The sequence below is a fragment of the Corapipo altera genome, unplaced genomic scaffold, assembly GCF_003945725.1.
Source record: "Corapipo altera isolate COAL_440 unplaced genomic scaffold, ASM394572v1 62, whole genome shotgun sequence".
In the NCBI taxonomy this organism is placed as follows: Eukaryota; Metazoa; Chordata; class Aves; order Passeriformes; family Pipridae; genus Corapipo; species Corapipo altera.
The window spans coordinates 11,672,160-11,699,453 of NW_020884894.1; the positions used below are offsets into that span (position 1 = coordinate 11,672,160).

The following is a 27,294-nucleotide window of genomic DNA, read 5'->3' on the forward strand; positions in this document are numbered from 1 at the left end:
TGCTCAGCCCGGCGCTGTGCTCAGCCCGGCGCTGTGCTCAGCCCGGCTCTGTGCTCAGCCCGGCGCTGTGCTCAGCCCGGCGCTGTGCTCAGCCCGGCTCTGTGCTCAGCCCTGCTCTGTGCTCAGCCCGGCGCTGTGCTCAGCCCGGCTCTGTGCTCAGCCCTGCTCTGTGCTCAGCCCGGCGCTGTGCTCAGCCCGGCGCTGTGCTCAGCCCGGCGCTGTGCTCAGCCCGGCTCTGTGCTCAGCCCCGACCGGGGGCTTCGGGCGAAGCTTTGGGGCGTTCGCGGGGGTCCCGGGCGGGGGCTGCGCTTGGGCTTCGCTCTGCCGGGAACCTGAGTAAGGAACCTGTGTAAGCCCAAGCCTTGCCTGCCTTTTGGGGGTTTTTTGCCCTTTTTTTTTTTTTTTTTTAAATAACATTTTAAGTCATGTAGGTCAGAGGAAACATTCTCGTTATTTAAGAAAAAAAATAATTCTGTATCTCTTTAAACCCAAACCTGGCAATGGTATATGAATCTTGGCTCACTGATTTGTAGGTGAAATAAGGACTCAACAAGGGGATATCAGAAACCTTGCTGAGCTGTTACTGTTGAACTTTTCCTGTGTCTGTCAGTCAAAGGTGGCAGTAGTTGGACATTTGCTTCACAACATGCTTGCTTGACTGGGGCGCTGATCTTTTAATACAACAAACACATTCATCTTTGTTGAAACCAGGTCTCAGGACCTTAAATTAAGAGTCCCGGAAAAGTTTATTGTATGTCCTGTGTAAAGGACAGGTTGAGGCTGCTTCCTCATCCCCCTTCTCACCTTTTTAGTGTCCTGCATAGGTCAGAAGTTAATCACAAGTGTCTTTGTCAAATGTGAGAAGCAGTTTTGCCAGGCCCATGTGTCCTGCTCCTTGGTGCTTTGCTTTAAAGCAGTTCCCCAAGGCAGCCTTAAGCAGTGTTGTTACTGAAGGGGTGTGTGCTACTCAGCATGTTTTGAGGCAGCCTCTGAGTCTTGTTACTGTAACAACAGACTCAAAGTGGAGTTTTCTCACCTGCCATATGTTAAACAAAATGAGCATCTTGGTGATCTCTGAGTTTTGTCCCCGTGTTCCTTCATGCTGAAATTTGCTGATCTGTATAAAATAATTTATTGTGAAGACGTGGCTCAGTTTGTTGGCTGTACTGCTGAGTCAAACTCACCATGTTAGTATTCCTAGATAAAAAAATAAGTTAAGTGACTTATCAGTTGCTATATGGATCTTGGAAGAGGCCAGGTTTAAATTTCACCAAAAAAAAAAAAAAAGGCAACTTATACTGTTCTGTGAACAATGGCAGGTTTGTTAGATTTGTTCATTCCCCTTCTCTCTCTCCCTCCTTCTAAATAGGGCAAAAGTATTAGTCACTGACTGCTTTATTTCTTTCCAGGTGCTAGTGAACACTGCCTGCTGTTTTCTGATGCTGGTTGCTAAGGTAATCCAGTGTATGGTGTTTGGTCCTCTGCGTGTCAGCGAGAGGCAGGTGAGACAGCAGCACAGTGTCTTGGATATTGTACACTAGGAAACTGTGAACCATGACAGGGGGTGTGGTTTTTCTCCATGGAATTGCTGAAAGTGTGCAAGAAAAGTGAATTTTAGAACAACGTAAAGCTAACCATTTGGTTAGCTAGTATATCCACAGCCACAAGCTTCCAGTTTATTTCTAAGGGAACTTTTCCTGTTGTATTTTATAAACCCGTGGTCAGCTTGAACATCCTGTTTTGTTAAGGAACTCTGTCAGATTTCTTACCTCACTTCAGAACACTTGTAACACGTTCTGCTCTACCCAGGCTGACCTGACAGCATTTCTCCACTGCATTTTGTAGTTGTCAGCCCTGGCAGTCTGAGTTCCCTTTTCTTTGTGCCTTGACTGCTGGAGAGGTGCTGCCCACCCTCATAGGCTGAGTGGATGGTTTATCAGCCCTCAGATTTAGGAGGGAGGAGGGAGAAAACGGAAAAGTGAAACTTTCCAGAGAAAGTTTTCAGGGCTGAAAACTGAGGCTGTTTAGTCCTGCTCTTGGGCTAAGGGAGAATGTTTTTAAAAATTCAGCAAGGGACCCCTGAAAGCCCAGGCCTTTTAAAGACAGGATCCTGCAGAAGCTAAAAGCAGCAGCAGGAGTCTGAGTAGTATCTGTATATTTGAAAAAAAAAAAAAAAGGGAAATGCTTAAGTTGCTCGTGTAAACGCAGCAGCAGTGGTTTGAAGTGTGGTCACATATTTAAAAAAAAAAGTCTATAAATGCAGTTCTTTAGGAGGAATCAGACCATGATGATTTCTGACATGCAGAACTGAGGCACATCAAGCCTCATTAATAACTGTGGATCTCTCAAAGCCTATTGTACTTGTAATTCACACCCCGTAGAGTCTCTGAGTGCTGTGTTAAAGCCAAAGCACTGTCAGACTGCACTGAGTCAGATTTTCTTTCTAGCCCATGTTCACTATAAGGATGTGGAATTGTAACCAGAGATAGTTCCCAGGATGTTCTCTACCCTGCTGAAAACTGGAGTGAAAAGCAGTGGCAGTATGGATCCATTTGTGTTTGGACAGTGGGAATATGCTTCAGTTCCCATGGAAAGGAAAGAGGGTTATTAATATTGGCGAGCCCAAAACAGCAGCATCACGAAGGAAGTCTGGGCCTGTCAGCTAAACTCCTGGTGATTTCATTGTGTTCTTTAACAAAACATTTTGTTTCGTAAATTTTTTTAATCCCTACCAAGCTGCCTTGCTGTCTGCTGCTTGAGAGCATCATATTGTTCCTTTCCTGCTGCGTATGCGTGGGAAGAAGTTCTTTTTCATTGCTCATGCATCTCATTCTCCACTGTAGGCACTGGGATTCTTAAGGACAGGCTTTGTCATCTTTTCTTGATCATCTCTGTTTTTTGGCAGGTTTTTGGGAGCAAGGTGCTAGGTGGTTTGGGCATCTTGAATAACTAACTGTGGCACTTGTAGCAAAGAGGACTTTGTGCTTGCAGCTTGGGTGTGGAGAGTCAAACTGAGATCAGACTGGGTTTGTGCTGAGCACTGTTTTAGAAGGATGGCAGGAAGCTGTGCTGTGTAGCACAGTTATGGTGCTGTGGTACAAAAGACTATCCAAATACTAAGGACTGCCAATATTTTTAATATTTTTTTAATTCAGTAAAGGTAACAAATACTATTCAACATGTGTGTGCTAATGTATTGTTGCCATTTCTACTTTCATCTTTTTTTTCCTTTCCCTTTCTCTTTTCCCCTCCTTCTTCCTGTTGTGTGTGGATTGCCAGTGCTTTCACTACAGTAACCAAGTGTATTCCATTACAGCACCTCAAGGATAAATTCTGGAATTTCATTTTCTACAAGTTCATCTTCATTTTTGGTGTGCTGAATGTTCAGACAGTGGAAGAAGTGGTGATGTGGTGCCTCTGGTTCTCTGGACTTGTGTTTCTCCATCTGATGGTTCAGCTCTGCAAGGATCGCTTTGAATACGTAAGTTTTGATCAAGGGCTGTGTTTTGGGACGTGCAAATTCTGTTTCTGGTTTGGGCACTGGCTCATGATGGGTTACAAACAGATCATTTAGAGCTTTTCCCCACCCTGTGGCACTGAGCACGTGCACCTCCCAGTAACTTCAAATACTTGCTTTCAAGTACAGTGTCAATCTTACTCCTTCAGTTTTCCCAGGAGACAAATGGAGCTGAAGATACTTATTTTCTTTGATAAATTGCTCCTTATGTGTGCCCTGTAATTACTATTACATAACTGCATGAGATGTCTTTATAGCTCTCCTTAGTGAAGACATCTTGACAAGAGAACATCCCTTAGATTGGTGCCCTTCAGGATTGGCCTAAGGACCCTGTTTTTGCAGATTCTGTGCTCAGGTTTCACACTCAGACCTACTGAATTTTGACTGCTGGTGTCTTTACAATATACAGTGCAACTTTCTCCTTAAGCTACCTTCCACTTTCTGTTAATAACACCAAGAATAAATTGAGTAGAGATGCAGAAATTGAAGGTTAGGCAAGGAAAAAGGAACTGAAATTTGAGCAGTAAATCTTGGCCTTTAAGCATCTATAATGGGCATGCATTTTCCTGGGCTCCTCTCTCCTGGAATAGAAGTTCAACCTAAATTGAATCTGTGAGGTTTTTTTGTTAGCTCTGTGCTTTGCAGGTTTTTTTAAATTAATGTCCAACAAGGCCTGTTAATTTATAGGTAGCTAAGCACTAAACTTGCAACTAGATTGGCTGGGGTTACAAAAATTGAGATAGCAGTGAACAAGGCAGTCATCTGGTATTTTTAGTGTTGTTCAGAAAGCTGTGAAAGAATAAAGGTCACGTGAGAAGAAATCCTTATTATATTCCTTTTGCATTCAAAGCACGTCTCTTAATTTTTTGCTTGAACAAATGATACTTGTGTGATCTGCCTTGCAAAGGCAGGGGCATGTGGAGCTGAACCAGATAAAAAGTAAGAAAGAACCCATTTAAAAACAAAACATGGGAGTCAACTCCGTAAGTCAGACCAGGGTGAAGCTTTGGACAACTACTTCCTTCCTTGTCCTGTTCTGCCCTGAAAGTAAGGGGATGGACCAGCTAAAGACTTTGCCCCTTGGGTCACCTTTGATTTAGACAGCCCAGGTGTAGCCTACTGTTAGGGTAGCTTAGAGGTTTAATGTGCTTTGCATGCTATTGAATGAAACAACTTTTTTTCATTAGAGTCTGGCCAGCAGTCTCTAGCTGCAACTTAAATTTTTTGGGGGGAGATGTCCCTTTCTTCCAGGGGAGAATGACATTGGAAGAATTAGGGGCTGGAAGATCTAGCTGGGCAAATTCAGATCAGCTATTAGATGAAAAATTGGCAGAACATTGCTCAAAAAATATATATTAGGTTAGGTGTCTTTCTAAAAATGTTCGTTCATCCTAAGCAGATGCTGTGGATTTGATGCAGAAACTAATGTGTCTGTGGTTTTCTTGTACAGGTGATTCGAACATTAACTCAATCATAACTGTAAATAAAAAGGTTTTAAATGATTGTTTAAAATTCTGGTGAATGTAAATGACAGATGAATGAGACTTTGGGTTGATGTGTGGGTTTAGCTTTATTCTGCATCATTTATTACTAAATTGCATGGTTGAGGTTGTGAAATTGGTTTTATTCTAGAAAGCAAAATATTTTCCTGAATGAGGACTTGTTTGGTGAGGTGACTGCAGAAGGCAGGGTGAAAGAAGTACTCCTTTAAACCTGTCATATATTTATTTGTTTTGCAGCTTTCCTTTTCTCCTACCACACCCATGAGCAGCCACATCAGAGTGCTGGCCCTGCTCATAGCCATGCTCCTGTCCTGCTGTGGATTAGCAGTTGTCTGTGGAGTTGTTGGCTACACCCATGGCATGCACACGTTGGCTTTCATGGCAGCAGAGGTGAGACTTCCTGCATACATGTTGTGGTTTCTGCTTTGCCTTTCACCCCTCACTCAGGGATATCCTGGGACACAGTGGATTTTCTTTTAGTTCCCATAAGGAAGAAGCTTTGAAGACACAAACAAGCCCTCTCCTGTTTTACAGCAGTTGCCAGATCGGTGTACTTTCTCTCTTTAGCTTTTAAGCCTGAAAAAATCTTTGTCTGAAAAAGAGAATGAGAGGATAAACCTGTAAGATGATGCTGAAATCAAATGACAGCTTATGAAAAAATAATGGTTGTGCTTCATGAGCATTGCAAGAACAGTTCGTTGAAATAGCAGCAGAGAGAGGGAGAGAGGGTGTATGAAAGTGTAGTGTGCACTTCAGCCTCCTTCTTTGAGGCTGTATTTTCTATTTCATTTCTCCCCAAAAGGAATGAGAATCTTTAAGGCACACTTGTGGGATTTGCCTCTGTTTGTGTAACGGGTTGTGTCTCAGCTGAGATGAACAAGCATGTTTGAGCACTCCTGACCTTTGCACTGTGGTGTAAACATCAATATGTTTGTGGATTGAACACTAGTATGTTTTTGATGTTGTGGTGGGTTGTTGCACCCTGCCTGAGGAAGTGATAATCTTAAACAAAGGAGACAAATCCAGTATGATTGCAGGTATGTTGTGTTAGCACATCCTTAGTTCAGATAACAAGTAGAATGTAGGATTTATTTTTCTCCTCCTATTTTGAATTCATACTTGGAGTTAGAGAGGAGGAAAGGAAACAGTTTGCTGACAGTAGGAGAATATGATGCTGATCACAGCACAGTTCAGTTATTCAATATGTCACTTTATTTTTCCCTAAATATGAGAATGTGCAAGACCAGATTTGTAACTACACAGTGGAAGGGTGTTGAAGATTTGCCAGTGTGTGTCATAGGTGGGGTCTCGTTGGTGTAGTGTCTCTTATCTGGGCTTGGCAGAAGGGTGTATCAGCCTCACACCAGCAGGGAGTTTATCAGGGAGTGCTCTGGTGCCTGAGTGTTGCCTCCTTAGTGCTGCACCGTGTGCTAGTGAAGTGTTTTGGGGAGCAGGATGGGGCCCAGCTGTTCGTGTCAGTGGGAGCTGTTCTGTGTGCTGGCAAATGAAGGAGTGGCTCAGGCAGTGTCAGTGCAGGGTCCCCAGGCAGGCCATGAATCCCTGCAGCCTGCTGTGCTGCTGGTGGGCAGTGAGGAACTTTGGGGGAGATGTGGAGGAACTAGCCCTGCTTGCAACCACTGGTGTTTGAGCACATTCCTGAGCTGAGAGCTGCACAAGCCCATTGAGTTTGGTAGTCCCAGACATGCTCTGAAAAGTTGTCTAGTTGTTTTTTGAACTCATTTATACCTCACCCCCTGTAATATCCAAAGGCAACAGATTCCACATTTCCTTGGCTTCGTGTACACAGAAGAGCTCTTTCAGTTCTGAATCTTCTGTCTGATAATCACAGAATGGTTTGGGTTGGAAAGGACCTTCAAGATTATCTCCTTCCAAGCCTCTTGCCATGGGCAGGGAAAAATGTCCCCTAGCTATCATCTAATACATCTATGGTGAAAATCTGCAAAGAATTACTCTTCTTATATACTATTTATGATATTATCATCCTTTCTCCTGTTCCCCTCCTGACTTTCTAAGCAAAAGAATTCTAGTCTGTTCAATCTTTCCTCATAAGAAATTGTCTAATATCTTGCTCCTTTTTGAATGTTTTAAATATTCCCAATATGGATTCGGTGACCACGAGTAGTTTCCTTGATTTTAATACCCAGCACTCATGTGAGTGGAATAAAACATTTTAGGTTTCTTTCTGTACAGGTACTGGCAGTGGCACTCATGGCAGCCCTCAAGCTCTCAGCAAAAAGCATTAAATCTTGCACACTGAAATGTTTTCCTGATGGTGGTTTGTGTGATGCTGCTCGAGAGGGACCCTGCCAAGTGTATTCCATTAGTGTGAATGAATTACATTAAGTTACATTAAGCTATTAATCTCTTTTCTGACTCTGCAAACATCAATTTAGCTTTTTGCCTTAGGGTTTTCAATAAAGCAATATAGATGTTTTTTCTTGTGTTTTAGGTAGACTTCCCCTTGTTCTCTGTTTTTTGTCAGCATTTTCTTTACTGCAAAGGGTGGATGTGGAATGTGCAGAGGCCCAGAGAAAGTTGAATAAGGACTGTCTGTATTTTTGAGTAAACACTGATCTCTTTTTGCCTTAATATACAGTATTAGAGAATTATAGTATAGCAAGCAATGCCCAGTCAGTCTATCTTTGCACCTTATTTATTGTAAGAAAGAATTACTCCGTTCCTATAGCAGCCATCCTCTGCTCCTGTTTGAGACATCTCAGTTAAGGCTGTGTAATGACAGTGATATTCAAGTCTTAGAGAGTTGTACCTTATGGATAACAGTGTATTTTCCTGTATAGCTTCTCCCTCCACATCCATTCTCGTTGGGTTTGAGTGCCTTGCAGCCTCACGTGCACGATTAACATCTGCCAGTGCTGTGCAGTCCCTGGGGGATGAGCTGTTTGTTTTGGGCAGAGCAGGAGCCCCCAAGGTGTTGGAGCTGAAAATGGCCTGCTATACACTTAGAACCTCAGATCACAGAGCTGTGTAACTTGTGGTGCAGTGTTGTACTTTCTGCAAAGCCCTGCTCGTGCTGGAATGCTGGAATGCATTTCTGGAAACAGCAGAGGAACTGGAGGCCCAAATCTGCCATGGCTTGTCCTTCCAATTCCGAGGCTCCTGCTGCCTCAGCACTGACCACTACCAGTCATGTCTTGGCAACAGTAACATCTTAAAAATTACCAAGATAGACCCTTCAGATTTCTACCTGACAGATGTCTTCCTTATCGGAGACTTCGTGCCACATGTGCTGGTTTTGACCCAAATTTGTGCTCAATGGCATATCCATCCAGCAGCTCAGGCAATCCTTGTGTTTCACCACTTACATGGTTGGGATTGGATTGTATTTACCTTTCCTCTGTGGTCTGCCCAAAGTTTCTCTGTAGTCACAGAACGTTGTGTCAACCCCACGTCGTCCCTTCCTGGTCCCCTCGTGCAGGATAACAGGAGACAGAAGAGGGTCTTGTAACCTGCCTTGCAGGAGCAGCTGCTGTGCTAATTTAACTTGGTTGGGAAAGGTGCTTGTGATGAGAACAGCACACTGTGCTAGGAGACTTGCAGTTACCTCCTTGACATTTTTTGTGGTGTTTGAATGATGTGTTTGTCTTATCCTGAAGCGTTCATTTCACTGAAAGGTTGCACTGGTGTTTACGTAGTCACAGGAACATTTATTTTAAAGCCAGCCAGTAAGCAGCTGGCAGACATGCTGGGTTTTACAAAGGGTTAGATATGCATAGAAGGATTTAAAGAATGCTTTTTACAGATGGAAAAAAATTATTCAAACCAACTGGTTTATTGCTCTGTTGGGAAGTTAGTGGTTTTGATGGTTCCTCTGTACTGTTTGTAGTACTTATGCTGAAGGCATGCCATCAGACCAGTTCTACAGAAGTGGTTTCAGTAGCTCATTGTAAATCCCCTGCATCTCAGTACCAGTTGGGCCCTGCAAACTACAAGGTGGTGTGGACAGTCTCTGAGAGGGGGTTTATCTTGTCCCATTTTTTTCCACTGAGGAGAGAATGAAGGGACAGAGCACTGTGGGCTTGATGGGTTAGAGACTGGTGATGGGGCCATGTTTCTGGTGACTTGTCTTTATACTTCTGATCTTACACTTTCTGATATATTCAGGTTTTTTTCTCTGTACTTAGCCTAGAGAGGTAAGTATGATTAAAGAGAGAAGTTACTTTAGTTTACATCTCAGCAAAGGGGGGGAAATTATTTGAAAGTTCTTCCATGGTCTTCCTCAAATTCCTGGTACTATTCAATTTTGGATTTTTTTTCTTTAGAAGTGGGATGAGTAGATGTAGTTTGTGGGATTGTGGTCTCAACACTTCCTGCATGATAATAATTGGAAAAGGTAGTATGTCCTGTGTAGTGGGGGAAAAGAGACCCTTAACAGCAGTAACACTAGTGGCTGCTCTAATGGCATTGTGTGTTTGGGAACAATTTCTTCCATATTTATTTATAAGCTTTGTGTTTGTCACAGGTATACTGTGCACACAGTCATCTGTAATGCCCATTGGTTCACAGAGCTTGTTAAGCTGCAATAAATGCATTTTATGTTTTAGCCCTCGAGCTCCTGCATCTGAACCACTGTCCCTGACAGGATATTGTTAACATGTGTGGTTCTTTTCTTCCCATTTTGCAGTCTCTGCTCGTGACAGTCAGAACTGCCCACGTGATTTTACGGTGAGTAGCTCATGTTTTACAGGCTGGCTGTGTGTGGCTTGTTGGTGTAAGAGGTGTATGTAATGACCCTGTTGAATTGCAAATGCGTGTTTGGAGAGTGAGAGCAGCCCTGGGAAGAAAGGCTTGAGGGTCTTGGTGGGTGAGAAGCTTGATGTGACCCAGTCATGTGTGTTTGCAGCCCAGAAGGCTCAGTGGTGTCCTGGGTGGGGGGTCCCCAGCTGTGTTGGCAGCAGGGCAAGGGAAGGGATTCTGCCCCTCTGCTCCTCTCTGGTGAGACCCAACCTGCAGTGCTGCCTCCAGCTCTGGGGTCCCCAACATGAGAGGGTGTGACCTGCAGCGAGTCCAGAGGAGGCCATAAAGATTCTCAGAGGGCTGGAGCACCTCTGCCATGGAGACAGGCTGAGAGAGCTTTAGAGCCCCTTCCAGTGCCTAAAGAGGCTCCAAGAGAGCTGGAGAGGGACTTTGGACGAGGTCATGGAATGATAGGGCAGGGGGAATGGCTTCAAGCTGACTGAGGGCAGGGTTAGATTAGAGATTAGGAAAAAATTCTTCCCAGTGAGTTTGGTGAGTCACTGGCACAGGTTGCCCAGAGAAGCTGTGACTGTCCCATCCCTGGAGGTGCTCAAGTCCAGGCTAGCTGGGGATTTGAGCAGCCTGGTCTAGTGGAAGGTGTCCCTGCCTGTGGCAGGGGATTGGGAACAAGATGAGTTTCAAGATCCCTTCCAACCCAAATCATTGTGGAATTCTATGAGATGGACAAAGAATCTGTATCCAGAACTTGTTTGAAAAATGGGTAAAAGAGTTTAAATTATAGAGATGCTATTTACCAAAAGAGATAGAGTAATGCTGGTTTCCCCACTCTTGCAGATATGTGGTTCATCTCTGGGATCTCAACCATGAAGGAACATGGGAGGGCAAAGGCACTTATGTCTACTACACAGATTTTGTCATGGAGCTAACCTTGCTTTCCCTGGACTTGATGCATCATATTCATATGCTGGTATGAAATACTTAAAGGATACTGGATATACTTATTTTACTTATTTTTTTGCTTAGCTTATTTTAGAAACCAGATATTACAGAAAAGTTACTTAAATAGAAATGAAAATATAGTGGGGGGGATTCTGGCATTCTTTCCTCCTGTGTAATTGGAGTCATCACAAATAACTTTGTTATGGAGTATTAACTACTGTGTAATTATCTGTTTAAATAGATTTTTTTTATTGAGTAATATCAGACCGAATTATTTTCATTGGCAGCAGGGGATGCTAAGCTGGACAGGACTGAATACAGTTTATCCTCATTAGAAATGCTGTGCTGCCAAAGTTGTGTCTGAAGAGGTGATGAGCAGTAATACCTGTGAACACGTGGGTTGGTCCAAATGGAGTCAAGGAAAGACAAATCCTTCAGTGCTGGTTTCTCCGTTTCTTTTTCTCTTTAAGACCTGACGCAGCTCGTTGCTTCCCCTGGTGTTTGTTTCTCAGCACTGCTCTGTTTTTTCCCCCCAAGCTCTTTGGCAATATCTGGCTGTCCATGGCCAGCCTGGTGATCTTCATGCAGCTGCGTTACCTGTTCCACGAGGTGCAGCGAAGGATCCGGCGGCACAAGAACTACCTGCGTGTGGTTGGGAACATGGAAGCCAGGTGAGCCTCTGACTGAAGTCCTGATGCAGATGTAGGAGAGAGGATCCTGGCAAAGAAGTTGGGATTCTTTTACTTTCCTTTGCTACATGATGGTGTGGTGTAAGCTGGAGAGGTGCAGTCTTGCAAACCCGACCCTCGAGTCTTTACATTTAGAATGTGTTTTTACCCATTTTATTTGTTACAGGGGACACTCTTTCTGGTTTTAGCAGATACACAGGATTGACTTTTATAATGGCAGTGTTACTGCTAATGTAACTGGCAACGAGGGAACTCCCTTGTCCAGTATTTCTTCTCCTGTATTCCCTTGTATACAACCCTGGTGGGACAACAGAAGCTCTGCAGAGCTCTGCCTGTTTCAGGTGTCAAATCTTGGCTTTCTTTGGCTGTGCTAGAAATAAATGCTCTTGATTTCATTAGGCCATACCATTCAGTTACTGCCTGAAATAAAATAAAAATATTAATTAAAACTTACCTAGCTTTACCCATGTGTTTATTAAACCTGAAGCCAACTCTAAACAGACTCTGTACCTGTAGTGGAGCTGAGAGCACCTTGGCATTACTTTAGTCCCTCCCCTGTAGTGAGGCAATATGGAGAAATTGGGAGGCCTGCTAAAACCTAGTTATAGTGCCACATGCTACTGCATCTCTGATCCAGTGTTTTCATAATTTGGCTCTGCCCTTAAAAATTTCAAGAGCAACAGGGAGTTTTACTCTTTCTGTACATCACTGTATTGTTTTTATTTTGGACCTCCGTGGCTTTGATTAACTCTGATACCTGCTGCTGTAGTCCAGATGGAGAAGGCTGGCTTGTCTAGAAACTGCTACAGTTTTCTTTGTGAATAGTCATTTAATGGCTGTGATATCAGGTTAAGAGCTGCATAATAAAGCTCATCCACAATGCATTGTTTCTCTTCAGCAAGATGCAGCCACTAAACTCCTTTGAGCTGCTCAGAAAGCTGTTTAAGTTGCATGTGTCCCAGGCTTCTTGTCTGAGTGACTTGATGTGTTTTGGTCATTCTGATTGTGCTGGAAGAACCACATTCCACCTTCCTTCTGAAGCTGCCAATGGCAGTGAGCTCCCTGCCTTTGTGTGGTTGTTCTTTGGGTATATTCCACACCAGCAGTTTATGAAATGTTGTTATACCACTGGCTACTGTGTAGTAACTGCTTACCTGGCACTGTGGCTTAAAAGAAAAGGAAAAAAAAATCAAGACAAATGGGGGTGGCAAAATCTGAGGCCAAAATTAGTCAGACTGTAAATGCTTATGATCCCAAGGAGCCATCTTAATGGGTACAGCTATTAAAACTCATTTAGAAAAATAACATAAGCCAAATCTACACAGATTATAACTTGAGGATCTCAACCTAACGATCATATAATTATCTCATGGAAGGTACTAAGTCAAAGCTTTTTGCACTTAGGATGTGCAAAAAAATGTGCTTGCAAAAGGCATGGGAGGGATGTGTGTTGGTGTGTGTTCCTTTGCAGTGTGCCCCTGTGTCACCAAAAAACCAGCAAACCTGCTGGCACAGCTCTTCTAAGGAAAGGTTAACACGGAGGATAAGGTTTTCTCAGGGCTGGATTGTGGATTCTCCAGAGAGGAGGCCACGCTGAGCTGGTGTAGCCATTGCTTATGTCTCTTCCTCTTTCTTCCATGTAGGTTTGCAGTGGCAACCCCAGAGGAGCTGGCGGTGAACAACGACGACTGTGCCATTTGCTGGGACTCCATGCAGTCCGCACGGAAACTGCCCTGTGGGCACCTCTTCCACAAGTGCGTGTGTGGGGCTGGACAGGGGCACCGGGCTCGGGAGGGCAGGGGTGGATGGGCATGGCTGGAGTGTGCAGTGGGATGGCAAGTAATGAACTACCAACAGAGCTGTGGGTGTTTGCTGCCTGGGCCCTCTTGGTCTGCTTCTAATACCAAAATACAAGTGCTGTTCACACCGGTCATTTTTGTGTTGGAGTTGTTTCACCTGCTGCGTTTTTTCCACCAAAACTGAGAGTGTGCCCCGTGTCAGCTAACGGGGAGGTGGTGGGGAGTCTCTCAAGTCAGTAGGTTTCTTGTCCATGAGGGTGTGTTGGTTTTCAGGTGAAGAAGAAAACTTTGAGTTAAATCCTTAAGTACCTTTCAGATGTCAGCTTTAAAGAGAAAATGGGGAATATTTTTATACAGTCCATCCCTGCACGGTGGTGAGTCCCTGGGGACAGCTGTGGAGGCCAGGTCTGGTTCTGTGGTTTCGTGTGGGGATGAGTCCATCAGGGCTGTGAATGAGGTTAACCAGCTCAGCTGAAGTGGTCCCTAAGCACCTGGTAGTTGGAACTGGGAAGCTCTTGCCCAAAGGATCTCTCTATGTGCTGCTTCTTACACCCATTCAGCAGTGAATAGTAGCAGATGCTTTGGAGACAGTGTGCTGAGCTAAATGTGACTTTTCTTGGATCTTTTGTAGCAGTGCTTACACTTTCATGCTTGTGCTTAAAACTGAAAGGAGATGCAGGGATTGAACCTGGTGTTTCTGAAGTGCCATGTGATGAACGTGCAGGGTCAGTTAAATTGTCCCTGTGGTGTTACTTTCTGCAAAGAGCTTTTTACTTCTCTGGTAACTGTCAAACCAGAGGTTGTAATCTTCATGCTAATTTGTTGTCATTTATGACAAACCTTGCCATAAATATTTATCTGTGTTCCAAGAAGTCTCTAATGAGATAATGTGCTGCCGTAGCAGAAACTCCTCTTCCAATGCTACTGAATCATGTGAATATTTAATCACCTGCTGAGCACTTGAGAAGCCCAGGGTCTTCTCTTCAGAAAATCATTTTCTCTGTATTTAAAAGGATCCTTTTGTATTTTTTTCTGAAGCAGTTACAGCTCTGAAGCAGTTTTTTCTGAAGCAAGTTACACTCCTTAGTGCTTTTAGGGAGGGAACACATTACAGTGGATGACTTATGCTTGCATATAAAACCAGATGTAACTAATAACCCTATTTACAGCCTGAGAGTGGTTTCTCTTCTCATAAAAGTCTGATGATTTTGCCAACAGGCTGAACATCGTGTCCATTCTCAGTCATGTGGGATTTTTTTTTTCATCATTTATTTGGAGTGGAAGAGAAGGTGTCAGGGAAGATTCACATTGCTGAGATAACTCTGTGCCTAAATATAAAAGAAATTTAATGGGAGTAGGTGTCTGAATCTTTCAGGTTCTGTAGAAGCTCTCTCCTTTTTCTTTTAGCAAGCAGTCACTTCCAAAAGAGTTGTTGCTCTGAAAGTTTACCAGCCTTGACCTGGTGCTGGTTGTCCTTCTACTGAGGGGCTGTGGGTGACCAAGCCCTTCCTACCTGTGTGGTACAAAATGGGTGTAGCCACAGGTGTTTTTTGGGAAGTGGTGCTGATGGAGGCTGGCAGGGCTCGTGTCTGTTCCAGGAGGAGAGGAGCTGCTGGTGGTGGCAGCTCTGTGGTGGCAGCTCCTGTCACTGGGGGTGTTTCCCAGGTGACCTCTGGAGTTTGGCTCCAGCAGAGGGTTGAGCTGGCTGTGGGCAGGGTGCTTTTGCTGTGGTAAGGGGGGTGATGTATGACAGCACCACCAGTGCTGTCTGGCTGTGCCAGTGACCAAGGTGATGAAATTGGTAGATTTTTTCTGCTTTGGTTGTTTCTGGGAAACCCATCACTGTGTTTCTCTCCATTGCAAAGTGTGCTTGTATCCTTGGCTTTGCTATAGTCCTGCAATTAGGACTGTTCCCTTGCTCTGTCAACCCAAGTCTGTGATCTGTGCCTTTATTTTGTTTGCAAGTACACAATTTGAGGAACGGATTTATTTGACCTTTTTGTATGTCTTTACCTTTCTAAAGTGATTTAAGAGCTTCTGCTGGAAATCCCCCACCCTGCAAGCATGAAGTATGTGTTATGAGAAGTGTTCAGTGCTGTGAAATTCAGTTCTTCCACGCTGAAAATTAAGTTGAACAAATACTGCAATTGGGTCGTATCAGTCTGAATCAAAAAGTATGCACAGCTTTGAGTGTTTCAACCTTCATTTCACACACTTCTTACTTTCTTCAGGACAGCAAATGTTCAGAATTAAGTAAGGATTGTAATGGCACAGAATTGTTAGTATTAATAAATCTGTTTAGAGAGTTTCTGGAGTGGTACTGACTTTAGTGGTTTGGGTATTGATATTTTGAAAAGCTGTTGGAAAACATTCAAGGTGCCATTGCCCCATCACAGGCAGAACTGCAATGAAAATGTGTCAGTATATATTACTTATGTGTCCAGTTGGTTTTTGTCTTTTTCGGTTGGAGATGGTGAGAGAAGAGAAATGCTTTGTTTTCCCTTCCAGGCAAAACTTGCTTGTTCTGAGCTAGAGAGACAACAAACTCGGAGAGTGTTTTAAGTTTGTGATAAATCTGCATGCATTTTTATAAAATGTGAACACTTGAGTATTTTCAGCTGAAAGAAATAAGAAACCTATGCCAGAGTCATCTGTGGTATCTCTGAGCAGTCCATGTGTTGATGTTGTGTACAGAATATGCCACAGCTGCCTGATGTACCCAGTGCTGTCTTGGAAAAACGCTGCGAGCTCACCGCAATATCCCTGTTTTCCTGGCAGCTCGTGCCTGCGGTCCTGGCTGGAACAAGATACATCTTGCCCCACCTGCAGAATGTCTCTCAATATCACTGACAGCCATCACGTGAGGGAGGATCACCAAAGGGAAAATCTGGATGAGAACCTGGTGCCCGTGGCAGCAGCAGAAGGCAGACCACGCCTGAACCAGCACAATCACTTCTTCCACTTTGATGGTGAGCTGAGCACGTTTGACATCCTCTGCTCTTCCCCAAATAAACAAAGGGAGCAGCCTTCTGTCGAAGAGAGTTCTCTCTGTGCTTCAGTTGAAACTCAAACCATGCTCTGCTTGTGTTTGTCCAATGCCTGTGTGTTCCTTACAGCTCTTTTCAAGAGCTCAGATATGTCTCTGAGTTTATCCAGAGCTATGGAGATTCCTTGGAAGATTTAGTACAAGTACTCCTTTTTTCAGGATTTGTTGGGTTAACATCTTCAATACTGGCATTTATTCATTGTGGGCCATGCTGAGAAGCAGAATGGGAAATTCATGGGGCTTTTTTTGTTACCATGTGGTGGTTAATCAGTGGCAGCCAACGAGGGGAAAAAACCTCTTCTGGGGTACAGTCTAAAAGTTGGTTTTTCCCCTATCCCCTCACTAGTGTGTGGTTGTCAGAAGTCCATTTGCCACTTGATTAACAAGACACTTGCAGTGCTTGCTTAGGTGCAGAAGATTAGTCTTAGAAGCAATCGTGTAACTACAACAGTTATACATGTTTGTTTTTTTAGTGGTCTGTTATAAGTACTGACAAAGCAGATGTGATTTCAGACCACGATAAGTTCTGTGTATGCAGACAACTTGTTTTGAAAAAGACAATTTACCTTGCTTGTCTTCCAGATGTTTTATAGTTTTGGTATCAGTGTGCTTGTGTTGCACAGTTTCCCAGGTTTTGATGGCAGTCTTGTTTCTCAGCAGGTTTCACTGCTGAAAACACTTGGTTTTGGGCTCTGCCCTCCTGGAGCTCCCATGAGGTAGCTGAGATGCTGCAAACTCACACAGTGACCTGTTCTTAGTCTCTGCTCATTTTGCAACCTTTGGAGATTGTGGGAGGAGAATAATGGGCAGAGGAGAGTCAGACATTTCTAGGTGCACTGAAACTGGCTGACAGCTTCTGCGTGGCTTCCACTTTTTTTGGGGTGCTTTAGGTCTTCAAAGGGCATTTATATTTAGAATAACATTATATTTTTGATGGCTGTCCTCCCCAGTGCTCTCCTTTGGCTTGGAGACCTGCAGAATTACCATGGAGATGGAAGGAGAAGTGGCATAGAGCAAACCCTGTGTTTATTTAATGGCACTGCAGGAGGAGGAGGGAGCCAGCCACATGCCCTGCTCTGTTGAGCTGAAGCAAACAATTGCAGCAGTCACTTTGTTCAGTTACTCTGTGTCCCTTTGAAGTAATATTTTCTCAGTGATGACCCATTTTGGAACCAGATTCAGATTGTTTAGAAGGTGTCCTGTTTTTAGTAAATTTGCTGGAGTTATTCATGTATTCCAGAACTGAATCTGACTCTGGATTATTTTAATTTTCACTGTAATGGGAAAATTAAAAGAAGAAAACAGGGTTATGTTTTCTTGATACTCTTCCAGCCCTCAGATTGTTAAACCACTATGACAGTGTGTTTCAGGAGAGTACTGGCAGTTCCTGATTTGCTCCAGCCATCTCCCATGTTTGGGAGACCTTTGGGATGGATTGTACTGCAGAACTCCCTGTGTGTACCTTGTAGAATGTGAAGAGTTACATTAAATACACGTGGAAGTGCTTCACCTGCTGAGAATCTCATGTTCTTTTTTGACTTTCTTGGTGGTTTCTTACCCTCAGGCTCCCGAATTGCCAGCTGGCTGCCCAGTTTTTCCGTAGAAGTGATGCACACCACAAACATCCTTGGAATTGCCCAGGCCAGCAACTCCCAGCTCAATGTTATGGTAAGATTGCTTTAATGGCTTGCACCTCAGCCTTCCTGTTTGTTTGTTTTGGGGAAAGGGTTACCTGGAGATAGAGAACAAAGGGGAAGGAAGTCAAAACAGTGGTTAGACATTACGTGAAAGCTGTTTTTCTGAGAGAAGCTTTATTTTAGTGGTTAGGGCTATATTGGGGTTCAGATGTGACAACATAAAAGAACAGGTCTGGAGGTAGGTGAATGAGGGGGAAAAATGACATGTACTTCCTGTGTAGTCAGGCAGACTTTTTTCAGCTTGCTTAGTGCAACTTCTTTAACTCTTTTTCAGTACTTCACTCATAACTTGCAGTGCCAAAAAGTATGAGTGTGTAACCAGAGAATTTAGCTGTTGGTCATGTAGTAACTGATCCAACTCATTCTATAGCTTGTGATTTTTTTTCCTGATCCTTAATAGCACTAAGCTCCCAGACAGCTGAGTGTCCTGTCAGTGTGATTTGGGGCTCTCTAGCACCCTCAGCTCTTGCTGATTCCTGATGATGATGGAAGTGTAGAGGATGAAATCCCAGGTTTGTTAAATTCATCCATAAACACTGATGTGGTACAAAAGGAGAAGGATGTGGCCCTGTGAAACACAGTTACTTCATTTCCTTTGAGCAGTTCTGTTTCCTTTGAGTTCTTCAAGCTGTAGCTCTGTGCTGCAGCATGTTAATAAATGTTCAGTGGGGTGCCTCATGGAAGTGGTGGAATTTTCTGAATATGAGGTCTCTCCCACAGCCTTCACTACTGTTTAAGCCTCAGCAGGGTAAGGCCATGATTTTTAGGGGGTTTGAGGCAGGACAGGCAGGGAGCATTAAGGTGTTGACAGATGACTTATTAGTTAAAAATGCAGGAACTCTCCATCTGAGGTCAATTTAGTTTTTCTTTTTCTGGACACAGTGACACAAATGGGCTTTTGTTAAGGGTGAGTAATGATTTCTTGGGATTGTGTATTATGAAAAGTACAGTAACAATTTCTATTAAAATGACTACTTTAATGGAAAGGCTCAGGTTAGCATTATACATTTTTAATAGAAAATAAGTGAAATTCTCCTTTGTGTTTCTGAACAAAATTCTAGTATTTTGAGGGGAAGGGCAGAGGCTGAAATGCTGAATCAGTTGTTTTGGTCATAAGTTAGTAGAATGTAGAGTTAGGTTTGCAGTAGTTGCTTGTGTTGGAACTCACTGTCAGCTCATTGCATGATTTTTGCTTTGCTCTCAAAACTCCTTCCACCCTTCTTTTCTTATTTTTCTCATTTCCCCCTGTCTCCCCTGACTTTGAGCATTAGTGAAAATAGAGATTTTAATATTTAATGAAATCTAGCTGTTGGACTCTAAAAGCATATTTTTTGTTTGCCCTCTTACTTTTATCTATTTAATTTGGATATTATTTAACTAACTTGAAATTCAATAATAACAGTTTCCTGACAACTTGGTTTAATTTACTAGAGCTTTCAGATACTATTAAGCTGGTTTGTAGGCAGCTTAATAGTATCTGTATTAAAACTTATTCCACTTGTCCTTACTAGTACCATTTTGGAACCTGTATGTCATAAAGAAAAAATTCTTCCCAGTGTTGTTTTAACTTTCAGTCACTGGTGAATGTTATACAGATCTTTATTAAAAAGGCTATCATAAAAAAAGAGTTGGGAGACTTTTGAAGCCTTTGTGCATCTACAAACCCTGTTCAGGAATGTAAATTTTCAGGGCTATGTGGTGCCTCCATAGGAGTTGCAGTTTTGCTGTTGATGTCAGTGAAGTCACTGCCAACATGGGTTTGCTTTCTCCTTCCTCTCTGTGGCTGGGTTAGCACATCATAAGGCACATCTTTGAGATGATAACACTTTTAATCTCTTTCTTTTGACGTATTTATCAGCTTTTATTTACTGTTGATATTGACTGTATAAACCTTGCTTTCTGCAGGCCCATCAGATCCAGGAGATGTTCCCTCAGGTTCCTTATCACTTAGTTCTGCAGGACCTGCAGTTAACTCGGTCTGTGGAGATCACCACTGACAACATCCTGGAAGGGCGGATCCAGGTGCCTTTCCCCACACAGGTAACTCTGTGCCCTTCAAATGACTGACTTCCTTACTTACCACAGCACTGGGCCTGTTAATGATGAGTGAGGGGGATGATGTGAGAGGAAGCACTGGTGAACCCAGGATTTCTTTTCCCCTTTGTTTAAATCTCTGTAAATGCAGTGTATTCAGCCATGTACCAAAAATATATTGAAAACGACGTAGCTAGACTAGAGACAAATATTTGCTCAGTTAAAGCAGCTCTTCCTGGTCTCTCTTGTGCAGAGCCTTTAGAACATTTCCAGTTGATTTCTCTGCTGACAGATAATTGAATTGTACCACTTAGGAAGGTTTTCTGCAAAGAAAGTAGTCGGCAAAATGATGCCTTGTTCTTAATTAGTGCTAGCAGGTTTCAGTAAAGCAGTCTGGGGACAATGTTTCTGTTAATAAGAATATTGAATTCTGGTTCTGGGCACATCAGATAGTACTGTTATCTGGAGTCTGCCTGTGGGGAAGCAGAGAGAATTCTCTTTCAAGGCAGAGCATTCTGTTTATTGCTAACTTATCTGTTTCTAAATTGAACATAACGCCTGACGGTGCAGAGGGCAAAGTTTGAATGTGTTCAAAGGACCCAGTTTTGTTTGCCATTTCACACACTGTACTAAAGCCATGATGTTTGCATTTCAGCGTGCAGACAGCATTAGACCTGCATTGAACAACTCTGTGGAACGGCACAGTACTGATCAGGAGGATGCTGGAACTGTCACACAGGTAATTTGGCATAAAAATGGGCAAAAAGCACAATTAGAAGCTGCATGGACTAGTAGGTGCCTTGGCTCCATCTGAGGTCAGGTTGGTGGCAGCCCTTCCTTGCATTTCATCCCAGGGCAAGTAAGGTTCAGGTTGGGCAAGTAAGCCGGACTGGAGCATGGTGCCCCTGTAAAGGATTATCTGTGTGCTTTTCTTTTTCCTCCTTGAGGCAAAGTGCTCTCAAGTGCTACAAAGAACAGAAGAAGGTCAGGGCTCTGTTCACATCTGGTCAGCTCATGCCCATCTGTGGAGTACAAAGAGCAGGATGCTTTGCTCTTCCCTTTCCTCTTCCCATTCTGTACATCTCCAGATGTACAGAAACTTCCATTAAAATGAAAAGTATTTCTCCTCTGGGTGTAAGAATTCTTCTGGGTGGTGCTGAGGAAGCTGGAAGGTGCTGCTGCCCTCCTCCTGCTTTGTGCATTTACTGTCACTTAGGCTGCCTTCAGATGAGTGCTCACCCTTGTTACAGAGCTCAGAGTTCTACCAGGGAGTCAGGCTTGCTTGCATCCTTGCTATTGATGCTATTTCTGTTGTGGAGAGGAGACTTAGGAGCCTAGGGGCATCCTTCCTCTAGGGAACTCCTGTCACTTTAGCGTCCCTTTGATTTCGATTTCAATTTGTAACCAAGTACCTGGTGTATCAGAGATGTTCTCTTTCTGCTTGCCAGAAGAATCTGTAGCTGTAGCCAGTGAAACACTTGTCTGGGAGGAAAGGGCTGGCAGCAAACAGGATACTTCAACAGGGTGGCTTGGATTTTTGAGAAGCTTTTTAAAGGCAAGTGGGAAGGGACATAAGCCACCATCATCTCCTCTGGGAGAGACTTGAATTTCAAAACTGTGGGTAGATGTGCTTCACCCCTTATGACACAGTCTCCAGGAGAGACCATGTTGCTTTGTGCTGCAGCCTTAGAGTGAGTTTTACAAGCATTCTACCTCTTTCCTTTTTTATTTTTATTTTAAATCAACATACCCACAGAGAATCTTTGTAGTACAGTGCCAGACCCATTGGAGTTCTGCTTGTTGGAAATAACACTTCTTCAGGCAGCTAAGGTGCTCAAGTAAAAACACTCTTTTTCATGAGTAGTGTTGTTTTTCCAAGTGTCATATGTCATGACACTTATCTCTATCTTAAGACCTTTGAACTTTAGGTAGAATTAATGACTCATTTCCCCCCCCTGCCACATGTAGCTTGTGGTTTTGAGGAGTCAGTGCTGATATAATGTAATGGTAATTGAGAGGCATCTCTGAGCACAATCGTGGTATAAATCATGTTAGAGGTTTGTGAGATGATGCTCTAAGCACTGACAGCCTCTATCAGTCCTGGCCTGAAATGCTGTGCATGTGCTTCTCTCCAGCTGTGCATTGGAATGCTGATGCTTCCAGCAATGTGCATAATGCTCTGCACCTCCCCTCCACCCCTATCCTGTTTGCCCCCCCTTCCCCTCTTTTCTGACTCCACGGTCACTCCCACAAGAACAGATTGTGGAGCAGCTCGAGCTACTTTCTCCAAGCTTCTATTTTGATGTACTAAAATGTATTTAAAGATTATCCTTTGATTTTTTTTTTTTTGGTGTGTGTGTTTGTTTATCTGTTTCTCTGATCCTGGGCAGAGGTGGTTAGGACTGCTCAGACCTGACTAGCAAGGCTGTTGTTACAACCTTGAAGCTTGCCTGGTGCAGCTCTTGCCCCCCTCCTTGAGAGTCCAGTTTATTGTCATTGCTTAAGTACTTGGTGACTATTGAGAGAATCTTCCAAGGCATCCCAAGGCTTTCAGGAAACTTCCTTGTTCTCTTGGAGCCTGAAGGAGGAGTGGTTTCTGTAGCATACAGGCTTTTGCATCTGTGATCTGCTGCATTTCTGAGGCTTGTCATAACCTTTACTGCAATTAGTTGTGATAGTTTTGTCTCTAAAACCTCCTCAGTAACTGTTCTTGTGCTCAGAGGACTCTGGGTATTGATTTTTAAATCTTTGCGAATTTACAAAAACCCCCCAAATCTCAGATGAGCCAACTTGCTTCTTCTGGTACAAATGGCCCAGGGGGAAGAACAAGACTTCCTGTCTGAACACTGACCACAATGAGTGGCCTCCTCAGTGCTTCCCTGTTCCCTGTCTGCCTGGGTGCTTGCCAGGTTGCTCCATTCCTGTTCCACTGGGTCTGCCGAGGTTGTCTTGGCCCCGAGTACAATCCATGATTCTTCTGTGGGGCTCTCCCTTCATCCTCAGGGGTGTGGCAGAGCTTTGGGGCAGTCCACTGGTGCCCCCACGTTATCCCAGCCCGTTAGTGTGTGTGGTACAGGACCCCTTCCCTAACTTCCAGCATGCTGGGGTTTTTGCTGAGAGAGGCTGAGCACATGTCCTCGTTTGAGGCCGCAGTGTCCATCCTGCACTGACGTGGGCTCTGCCGTTCCTGCTTGGCTCACCAGCCTAATGGGAAGTGACATTTGTCTCGGTGTTTGCTCTGGGAAGGCGTTGCACCGGGGAGATGGTGTTACTGGCCTGTCTCTGGGGCTTTGGAATGACTCAGCTTGTTGTGCACATCAGCTGCCCAGCCCTGTGTGTCGCTGTGGTGGTGCTGCCGCGTCCGGGCTGTCGGGACTCGAGCGGTGTCACGGAACCACCCGACCAGGCTCCCGGGGCAGCTGTGCCCAAGGCCCAAAACGAGGGAGCTGACTGGGCTAACACCTCCCTGCACCATCCCACGTGCTGGAGTAGTCCTCTGGGATACCCGATGATGGCCAAACCCTCCAGCCCTTTGCCGAGGTGACGTGTTTGTTGATGCTGCCACGCTCGGTACTGTGGCATCATTGTGGCAGATCAGTCCTTGTGTTCGTGCTGCCAGCCAGATGTCAGGGGGGAGAGCTGCCACGTGTGGGGCTGCCAGCTCCTCTTATTGGCACGCTGTGCTTGGCACAGTTGCCAGCCTTGCTCTGCCAGTCCCAAACATTTGGGTGCTGCAGAACCCAGTGAACCGAAGCCTCATAAATTCCGTTCTTGAGCACAAATCATCTCTGCAAATTCATTTGCTATTCTTCCCTTAGTATGTGAATTTCTGCTTTTTCTTTTCTTACTGTTGCATCACTTGTCAAGTCAGCTGCAGAATCTGACTTTCAAATGCCCCATTTTCAGAGAGCATTAATTACGAGTAATTAATGTTTGTCTTTGACATTACTTTCAAACGTGGCATAAAAGATACAGCATTATAGGATACAGGCTCTTTGAACGTGGTTTGAAATAGCTTTGTTCTGTTTTTTGGCTGGGCTTTTCAAAGGAGCCCAAGGGAACTGGGTACAGCAGGTGAGAGTCTGGTTTCTTCCAGTGCCTCAGAAAATGACAGTTCTTTGTAGCTCGTTTTGATGCAAAGAAGCCTAAATTTTGCAAAGCCTTAAGCCTTATTTCCTTTTCTCTTAGACCGAGAGAGTGCCACTTGAGCTCAACTCCAGGCTGGAAGAAATGGTGGAATTCAGCGAAATGGAAGCAGAGCCCAGTGAAGCAGAAGATTTTGAGGCCAGGGGAAGTCGCTTTTCAAAGTCAGCTGACGAAAGGCAGCGCATGTTGGTTCAGCGGAAGGAGGACTTGTTGCAACAGGCTCGAAAGTACGTTCCTTCCAAAAACCCCAGCCTGGCCACGCAGTTAAGAGTCCTCCAGGATGGGTTTCAAATGGATGATGACCAGTGAGAGCCTGGGTGGATGCAAAAAGCAGTAAGGGGAATGAATCCATCTCCCATGGCAGGCTCGGGATGCTGTTTGACACAACTGTTTCTGCTAAACCCAACTCTGAAATAGCATCATGTGTCCCAACATGTACACAAGCTCTTTGAAGTCAGAGGCTGATTTTTCCAGCTTCAATGGACTTTAGTCTGAGCCTGTAATAAGTGAGAATGGGTTACTTGTGCTGAGTCCTCTCCTAATCTTTAGGTTGGCCCCTGGCACAGCTGTCAGCCCTCAGTGCCTGTGCTGTTACAGCTGAAATTCCTGTCAGGCCCCACTCTTTCCAAATACAGAGCAGCACAGAGCTGAGAGATGACCCTTGCTAGAGCTCTCCAGAGGTGCTCAGGACCAGCCAGTCAGCACCACTGAAGAGAGAGGGGCCAACCTGAACCTTCTTTTAGCCCAACCAGTAATAGGTGTTATAGGTAGAATTCGATTTTTACACGCATCCCAGTCATTTTGGTGAACTTTACCAGCATCCAGTTGCTGATTAAACAGAGAAGGAAAAGCACTTCAGTGATGTAGAAAAAACTTCTTAGTGTTTTTAACAAGTGTTGTCCCTTTCTTTGTACTGCAGGGACACTGCTGAGAGAGTCTACAACAACCCCAGAGTTCTTTGGTGTTGTCAGGGTGCTGCTGCTCTTTTTGTTTCCACATTGAAATGCCTTATAAGTACCTGTGGGTGTGACACCTTTTACAGGTCTATTTATAGACTTGCTCCTAGACTTAATTTTTCCTTCATCTTTGCAAAAAAAAAATGTCTTTTAGGGAGATTGAGTATTTTTGACTTTCTGGTTTACTGGTTTGAAGAGCTGTTGAATTTCAAACTATTGTATTTTGCCACTAAATGTAAAAATTCATTGGGATGTTAACTCTGGCAGCAGTTTCCTTGTCCTCTGGCCTCACCTCACGCTTTGCAGCCCAAGTACCCCTCCTGCCAGACTTCCTGGCTGTCACCAGGGAGTGCCATGCTGTGGCAGACACTGCCAGCGGCTCAGGAGTGGAGTACCGGGAGCAGAGGGAGTCAGGAACTCACCTGCAGTCTCAGGGAATTGCTCTGAGTTGAGAGTAGAGTCCTGACCTTTAGAACTGGCTCCTTCCCATGACCACAAGGATCTTGCACAAAACCCAAGAGCATCTGCCAGCTCTGCAGTCCTTTGTGGGTGATGGGGGCTTTTCCTGGAGTTCATATCTCCTGCGTGCTTTCACTGAGCTATTTTCCTGCTTTCCAGCCCTCCCTGACTCTGTGAGTGTATTTTCCAGAGGCAGAACGAGGTGGGCTCTGCTCACCCATCCTCTCCTTTTCTTTTCTCAGGCGTTACTTAAACAAAACCTCGGAGGAGGAGCTGAGCCCAGAGAAGCCTTGTCCCGAGGGCGCGGCCGACGCGGTGACGCTGCGCCGCAGGACCCTCGCTGCCGCCGCCGAACGGAGGCTCCAGATGCAGCAGAACTCCTAGCGCTGCCCTCCTCCCCCTCCTCGTGAGCAGCCTCCAGTAAATAAATGAAACACGAAAACCCTGCGCTTCCGATACCAGCAGGAAAGCGTCTCTGCAGAGCTCAGCTGGCTGTGCTGCCCAGCGAGCTGGCTGCCTCTCTGCTGTACAAAGCATGTGGTCTAATAATGTTCGGACAGCTGACAAAATTAACCTTTTTTGTAATATTTTCTATGTGACGTTGATTCCCCTCCACAAACAAAAGGCAATTTCTAAACCATGGGCATGATTTCTGCAGCTGGCATGAGCTGTGGGGCTGACTGCACTGCAGAGGCTGGGGGAAGTGTGTTCTGAGTTAGCTGTGGGTGCAGGTCACAGAGCACACGGGCATGTTCTGCTGGAGATCAGGGAGAGTTACTCGGAGGGTGAGGAGGCTTAGAAGCTTGCAGCAATCCTGTGCTAGATAAGCAGGCACCTGCTCCTCAGTCCCTGTTCCTGTCGGCAGCGAAGGTGCCACGTAGGGTGGCTTGAAGGGCTGGGGGAGCGTCGCCGGGAAGTTCTTACACTGGATGAAACTGTGTGGCTACACAACACAGAACCCCCAAATCCATGGATTGTGCAGCAGAGCGCCGGCTCACGTCGACTCCAGCATCAAACGGGCAGTTTGCTGCTGCTGGGCTCTTCTGCTCTGGCAGAGGTCTGGCCGTTCATCCCCAGGGCTGCACTTTTCCTTCATGTCCAGAGGCAAGCGAAGGACAGAGGGGGATGGAGTGAAGAGCTTACAGCCCTTGCAGTTCAGTGTTACCACAGGCCAAGGGAGCCGAGGGCAGAACCCGCCCGTCCTGACTCCAGCACAACATGGGTGGGACGGCGCGGAGGTCGCTCCAGTATCTTGCTTTTATTTTGTTTTTAACCCCCACAAGCTCACTGTGAGTTTATTCAGGAAGACTGGAGGAATGGGGACAGCTGGACCTTCGCTGGCTGCACCCAACCTGCTGACCTGGATTTTTCTTAAGAACTTTTGAGATCCCCTTGGCGCTGCCACCGCTCGCTTACATAGTTGAATTTTACATGGCAATGACTTAATTTTTAAACTTCTGAAGAGTGAGTTCTAGTTTCACCGTCCTTTAGAAGGAGCCCAGTATTACCTAGAATTGTTGGTAACTTTTTTTACTGTTGGTTTTTAGGTGAAGGTGAATTTAACGAGAGGAATTGCATCGATGTTTAGGTGAAAATAATTTATTTCAATAAAACTCTTTGGGAAAGCCTTACCTTGCAATGCTATTAGTAAACCTCAAAAAATTTTTTGAGATCTTTGGTTTTGCCTAGAACACAGCTGTTTGTTTTTATTGTTAAAAAAACCAACCAACCAAAAATAAAACCCTTGATCAGTGTTGGAAATTGTTTGGAAAT

The 27,294-nt window shown here is 44.6% G+C and overlaps 1 protein-coding gene across 1 annotated transcript; it reads left to right on the plus strand.

Moving 5' to 3' along the window:
• Positions 1-1,409: 1,409 nt before the first annotated feature.
• Positions 1,410-27,282, plus strand: AMFR (autocrine motility factor receptor). Its single transcript, XM_027646794.1, has 13 exons — positions 1,410-1,502; positions 3,317-3,481; positions 5,257-5,409; positions 9,683-9,723; positions 10,591-10,723; positions 11,233-11,366; positions 13,028-13,138; positions 15,962-16,152; positions 17,794-17,897; positions 19,832-19,966; positions 20,616-20,699; positions 24,149-24,333; positions 25,764-27,282. Exons 1-13 carry the CDS (start codon positions 1,440-1,442, stop codon positions 25,903-25,905), a joined length of 1,641 nt encoding a protein of 546 aa, XP_027502595.1. The 5' UTR covers positions 1,410-1,439; the 3' UTR covers positions 25,906-27,282.
• The last annotated feature ends 12 nt before the right edge of the window (positions 27,283-27,294 follow it).